The 7,316-nt window shown below is 43.4% G+C and overlaps 1 protein-coding gene across 1 annotated transcript; it reads right to left on the bottom strand.

Annotated features, from left to right (window-relative positions):
• Positions 1 to 5,326, bottom strand: LOC124125940. The gene is made up of 4 exons (XM_046489389.2): positions 5,205 to 5,326; positions 3,702 to 3,903; positions 2,722 to 3,097; positions 1 to 675 (listed from the first exon to the last, which is right to left on the bottom strand). Exons 1-4 carry the CDS (start codon positions 5,245 to 5,247, stop codon positions 94 to 96), a joined length of 1,203 nt encoding a protein of 400 aa, XP_046345345.2. The 5' UTR covers positions 5,248 to 5,326; the 3' UTR covers positions 1 to 93.
• Between the last annotated feature and the right edge of the window lie 1,990 nt (positions 5,327 to 7,316).

The raw sequence follows: 7,316 nt of genomic DNA, 5'->3' as shown, positions 1-7,316 counted from the left end.
TTTAAATTTTAAATATGTAATCATGTTTTAATTGGACACCACCTGTATGATCTGGAGGTTGGTTGTCACGTTTAATGGAGAAGAAGGTTACCGTTATACGAGCGTATTCTGCAACCTCCTCAGACAGTCAGCCACCATGTCGACATTGCCTACACATATGTACGTCACATAGGCCAGGTGTCTCGGGCTGGCGTCGGGGAAAGGCCGCTTTCTGAATACGACGTGCATAGAATTGGTCTTGTTGGCGAAGTTGCCGTCGTGCTGGCCAGTCAGGTAGTACATGAACATGTCAGTGTCCTGTCCGTCTGGAGCATACACACCCAGGGCATACTTGTGATCAGGGGTTGTGTAGATGGGCGGCCAGGTACTCTTTGTGTGTGGCTGCAGTTGGTGGTTCTCGGGATTGTAGTTCAGAAGGTTGGTGAAGTTAGCAGTCAAGTACACTGCTGGAGCGACCAGATTGATGAAGTCGTATTTAGGCCATTTGCCCGCAATTTCAAAACCGGATTCATACTTGATGCAATAGTCGACTCCAGCACAGCCGATGGTGACGACCTTGGAGAAGGCGTGGTTGTAGGTGTCGACTGTGTTGACGGCTGGGGAGCCCCGCATACACACTCGCGTCCTGTTGTTCACCTCGTGACTGCCAGCTCGGATCCAGAAGGCAGGATATACCTGTGACAAGGGGGCGTTGACTTAAAGTTAAACAAGTTTTGACAAATAAACAATTTTAAAACATTAAACACGCCAATCTGAACTTTTAAATGTGTGACTGAATTTATTATCCGACGCTTTTGGCAATATTCCAGCAATATTACGGCTTGGGACATTGTACCCATGTAAGGAATCGAACCCGCGACTTCGGCGTAGCGGTGGAACGCTTTAACAACTAGGCTATCCAACCGCCCCAATATGAACAGTCGCATTAAGAAAACCGTGAAGAACATGTACAATGTACAGTTACAGTGACATGTCTGTACTGATATCCGAGTGAGTGAGTGAGTGAGTGAGTGAGTGAGTGAGTGAGTACTGCCTCATGCTCAACAGCAATCTTGCAGCTATTGAGTACTGATATCCGAATTGATGCGAGAATCGTGAACCGTCAATCATTTCCTTAATAAACGAAACATATATATGTATTTATCAAATGTCTAATTAAATCCACGCTACATTTAAGATATATAATCTGAAACGGAAAAGTTGGTTTGTGTACCATCGTGATTGTGCGATAGGCGAATGTTACTGAAAGAATATTAGAACACCTTATCAAAGATGGGTTTTCAGGCGTTGACTTTTATGCTTTTAATCTTTGTCTGGTAACGTATCGGGGGTCAGGTATGTATTATTTGTTTTGTCTGAAGATAGAAAAAAATACTGAGATGCAGTTGCGTGACAACACAGACAGTATGGCGATTTTTATCTTACCTAACAACCAAGACAATGAGGTAGTTTATGCCTTATCTGACAACTAAGATAATGTGGTGATTTATGTCTTATCTGACAACTAAGACAAGGTGGTGGTTTATGTCTTATCTGACAACCCAGACACTATTGTGGTTTATGTCCTTCCTGGAAGCCCACACAAATATGGTGGTTATGTCCTAGCTGACCACCAAGACGATATGGTGGTTTATGTCCTACCTGACAAACCAGACAATATGGTGGTTTATGTGGTACCTGACAACACATACAATATGGTGGTTTATGTCCTACCTGACAACCCAGACACTATGGTGGTTTATGTCCTACCTGACAACACATACAATATGGTGGTTTATGTCCTACCTGACTATACATACAATATGGTGGTTTATGTCCTACCTGACTATACATACAATATGGTGGTTTATATCCTACCTGACTACACATACAATTTGATGGTTTATGTCCTACCTGACTATACATACAATATGGTGGTTTATATCCTACCTGACAACCCAGACACTATGGTGGTTTATGTGGTACCTGACTATACATACAATATGGTGGTTTATGTCCTACCTGTCTACACATACAATATGGTGGTTTATGTGGTACCTGACAACACATACAATATGGTGGTTTATATCCTACCTGACAACACATACAATATGGTGGTTTATATCCTACCTGACAACACATACAATATGGTGGTTTATATCCTACCTGACTATACATACAATATGGTGGTTTATGTCCTACCTGACTATACATACAATATGGTGGTTTATATCCTACCTGACTACACATACAATTTGATGGTTTATGTCCTACCTGACTATACATACAATATGGTGGTTTATATCCTACCTGACAACCCAGACACTATGGTGGTTTATGTGGTACCTGACAACACATACAATATGGTGGTTTATGTCCTACCTGACAACCCAGACACTATGGTGGTTTATGTCCTACCTGACTATACATACAATATGGTGGTTTATGTCCTACCTGACTACACATACAATATGGTGGTTTATGTCCTACCTGACTATACATACAATATGGTGGTTTATGTCATACCTGACTACACATACAACATGGTGGTTTATGTCCTACCTGACAACCCAGACACTGTGGTGGTTTATGTCCTACCTGACTACACATACAATATGGTGGTTTATGTCCTACCTGACTACACATACAATTTGATGGTTTATGTCCTACCTGACTACACATACAAGATGGTTGTATATGTCCTACCTGACTACACGTACACTATGGTGGTTAAAGTCTCACTGTTGATGTCATCACGTTGGCGTTGACTGTAATATTTTGCAGGACAGACTTCGTGGTAGGCGACTTATAATCGCTTGCCCCTCCAGCCTCGGTTGGGTTGAAACATTCACCGTATGGTATAGCATTGATGGTTGTCTGAATCTCTCGCCCATGGTCCCATGCGTTGATGAATTCCTTCTTGCCCCAGACCAGACTGTCTATTGCGCCTCCCATGCGTGCAGAGGCGCTGATGAAGAGGTGACCGACTGACATGGTGTAGCGCCCGTTGTAGCCGCCCAACACGTACCCCTGCAGATGCTCGTACTGCCCAAACTCCAGGAAATGTTTGATGGCTGCTTTGTAATCCTGACCAAAAGCCCGGGAGATCTCAGCATTCCTAGAGTGAGTGAGTGAGTCAGCGAGTATGTTTATACCCAGTCTTGGTCACATCCTAGCAAAACATCGGTTGGGGACTCCATAAATGAGCTTCGGGAATCGGGAATCGAAGTCGGGTCTTACGCGTGGCAAACGAAGGCTTATCCCATAGGCTAAACCATTTCCCCCCTACACGCCTAGATCAGCAGTACCTTGTTGTGACACACACAGCTAAACCATTCCCTGTAATGTCAGAAGAAATTACAGAAAGAGTTTAGGATAAATAATAAATAAAATATCTGCCTGGCAATAGTATTCTTCTTTCCATTACTTCATGATAAACTGAAGATCTGCCTAAGAGGTGTGTTTTTTTGTCTGGAAATATTGATATCAACCCCTGGCTTAATGCTACTTTCAAAATTTAAATTACATGTGTGTGTGTGTGTGTGTGTGTGTGTGTGTGTGTGTGTGTGTGTGTGTGTGTGTGTGTGTGTGTGTGTGTGTGTGTGTGTGTGTGTGTAAAACTCTGCGTGTCGTTACCAGGTACCGCTGGTTGGTCTCGGCGTGTAGTGGCGGTGGTGGAGACTTTGGGTAAATATACAACTGTTATAGTGAGCTATGTGTACCTCTTCAGATACTGCTTGGAGTGGAACTGCCCGGACCCCTGTCTTCCCTCATCAATGCCATGGTTCAGCCAGTGATCTTTGGCGATCTGGGGTGTGGCCAGCTGACCAAGGTCGCTGTACGCGTTGACGTAAAACACAGGGTCAAACACCAGCGGGTGGGCGTAGTCGGGGTGAAACACATGTGATCCCATGTGGACATCTCCTGCGTGCAATGATGTAGTCAAAATAAGCAAGTTAGGTTTCATGTATGATTATTATATTATGAATGTTATGAGTAGTATTTATATAGGGATCCAGCTGTAGATGCAGTCTACTAATAACTCGACCAGAGATACAAGACTTAAAACAGGAGCAACGATCCAGGACATAAGTGAATCAGACACGTCAACCCGGCTACACTTGTGACAAGCATGAGGTACTTGGGTACCATTCTGGGCCGGTATCTCCTCACGGGCAATGTTAGCTTTCGGAAGTATAACTGGAGCGCAAGACAGCAGCTATTGCACGAACCGATCAGATTAATTAATTAATATGGTTACCCGACTGTATTATGTGCCTGAAGATCATATACGTGGGTATAAAACTACAGGAGGAGACAGCCGTGAAGGCTCCGATACGGAATGTTGTGGACCACGAATTCACAATTCAGACACACTTCCACAGGGTTTTGCGAATGTTCGGTGTTAGTGATCTGACTGTGCAGCACGCTCCTTCATGAACAAACACTTTCGGGAACAGTGCCACATAGTACACTTGGAAGGGGACACTGATGGTAAACGTAACTAGAAATAAGGGGCCAACATAGTACACTTGGAAGGGGACACTGATGGTAAACGTAACTAGAAATAAGGGGCCAACATAGTACATTTGGAAGGGGACACTGATGGTAAACGTAACTAGAAATAAGGGGCCAACATAGTACACTTGGAAGGGGACACTGATGGTAAACGTAACTAGAAATAAGGGGCCAACATAGTACACTTGGAAGGGGACACTGATGGTAAACGTAACTAGAAATAAGCGGCCAACATAGTACACTTGGAAGGGGACACTGATGGTGAACGTAACTAGAAATAAGGGGCCAACATAGTACACACTGGCTGCATGTCGCCATGCTAAACTTTGTACATTAAATCAAATTGAAAGTCGCGATTGTGGTCGGGAACAGCACACTGATAGAGACCCAGGTCTATCTGTAGTCGTTCATGGCAAATGGATACAGCTGGATAGAACAGTGTCAGCGGTATATATGTGCATAACTAACAAAGAACGCATTAATACGTGAATTGTGCTTGTTGGTTTAACAGCGTGTTAATCTTGACAGTCACGTTTGGTTTTACGAATAGAAAAAGTGCGGATTTAGTTTATTACCACCTACTACTACAAATAACAATAATGAGCCTAACCAGCCTGACAATGTCAGAATCACATGAATCCTCCATGCTGCATTTATTTATTTATTTTAATCTGTAACGAAAAATAATAAGTCATATGCAGATTTACCCGTGGCTCCGACAAGCAGCAGTAACACCATCCACAGAGCCATGTTGCTGTAGATAGACTGTCTGTCTATCTTGGGTCTACCGTGAGAAGCAGGGCAGTTTCGCACAGACTTCAGGCTTGGTGACAACACTATCTAGCAGTGATCTTAAATTCGTTCATGGCGTTTCCAGTGTCACGCATCTGTTTCATTGTTTATGTTTAATGTGTATTGAGTGACCCAGTTGTCTCAAGTACATGATTGTCTGCCTGGGCCGTGACAGGGGTTTGTTTATCTTAATCAGACATACTCACGCATGTGGTAAATGAACAACTCACTCACTAACTCACTCAGTAATTATTTCCTCTGTATGTGGAACACCATGACAGGCAGGGTCAGCTCAGCAGGGCGTAATTGATGGAACTCCGACAAGCACTACTTATGTCGGTCGCATAAAGTCTTGCAACATTGACCTAATGTATACGGTGCTTATCTGTCTACATAACACATAGGCCCAGGATAAATTCAAATCGACTCTTAACGAACATCATACAAATCAGCACTTCCTTAAAAGCGTGAATGAGTTGGAGTTCCGCGTAAGTATTTATGCCGCTTGTAGAAATATTAGGCGAATATAATGACGGAGAGAGCCCTACAATAAGAGAGTGAGGTTTCTGCCGCTTGTAGCAATATTACGCAAACATAAAGACGGAGAGAGCCCTACAAAGAGAGAGTGGGTTTATGTCGCTTGTAGCAATATAAGGCGAATATAATGACGGGGAGAGCCCTACAAAGAGAGAGTGGGGTTTATGTCGCTTGTAGCAATATTACGCGAACATAATGACGGAGAGAGCCTTACAAAGAGAGAGTGAGGTGTCTGCCGCTTGTAGCAATATTACGCGAACGTAATGACGGAGAGAGCCCTACAAAGAGAGAGTGATCATGAGGTTTATGTCGCTTGTAGCAATATTAGGCGAATATAATGACGGAGACAGCCCTACAAAGAGAGAGTGAGGTTTATGTCGCTTGTAGCAATATTATGCGAACATAATGACGGAGAGAGCCCTACAAAGAGTGAGTGGGGTTTATGTCGCTTGTAGCAATATTACGTGAACATAATGACGGAGAGAGCCCTACAAAGAGAGGGTGATCATGAGGTTTATGTCGCTTGTAGCAATATTAGGCGAATATAATGACGGAGAGAGCCCTACAAAGAGAGAGTGGGTTTTATGTCGCTTGTAGCAATATTACGCGAACATAATGACGGAGAGAGCCCTACAAAGAGAGAGTGAGGTTTATGTCGCTTGTAGCAATATTATGCGAACATAATGACGGAGAGGGCCTTACAAAGAGAGAGTGGGGTTTATGTCGCTTGTAGCAATATTACGCGAACATAATGACGGAGAGAGCCCTACAAAGAGAGAGTGATCATGAGGTTTATGTCGCTTGTGGCAATATTAGGCGAATATAATGACGGAGAGAGCCCTACAAAGAGAGAGTGGGTTTTATGTCGCTTGTAGCAATATTACGCGAACATAATGACGGAGAGAGCCCTACAAAGAGAGAGTGGGGTTTATGTCGCTTGTAGCAATATTATGCGAATATAATGACGGAGAGAGCCTTACAAAGAGAGAGTGGGGTTTATGTCGCTTGTAGCAATATTACGCGAACATAATGACGGAGAGAGCCCTACAAAGAGAGAGTGATCATGAGGTTTATGTCGCTTGTAGCAATATTATGTGAATATAATGACGGAGAGAGCCTTACAAAGAGAGAGAGTGAGGTTTATGTCGCTTGTAGCAATATTAGGCGAATATAATGACGGAGAGAGCCCTACAAAGAGAGAGTGGGGTTTATGTCGCTTGTAGCAATATTACGCGAACATAATGACGGAGAGAGCCCTACAAAGAGAGAGTGAGGTGTCTGCCGCTTGTAGCAATATTACGCGAACGTAATGACGGAGAGAGCCCTACAAAGAGAGAGTGATCATGAGGTTTATGTCGCTTGAAGCAATATTATGCGAATATATTAACGGAGACAGCCCTACAAAGAGAAAGTGAGGTTTATGTCGCTTGTAGCAATATTATGCGAACATAATGAAGGAGAGAGCCCTACAAAGAGTGAGTGGGGTTTAT

The sequence above is a fragment of the Haliotis rufescens genome, unplaced genomic scaffold, assembly GCF_023055435.1.
Source record: "Haliotis rufescens isolate VD_foot unplaced genomic scaffold, xgHalRufe1.0.p SCAF_102, whole genome shotgun sequence".
In the NCBI taxonomy this organism is placed as follows: domain Eukaryota; kingdom Metazoa; phylum Mollusca; class Gastropoda; order Lepetellida; family Haliotidae; genus Haliotis; species Haliotis rufescens.
This window is presented reverse-complemented; position numbering and strand designations above follow the sequence as displayed.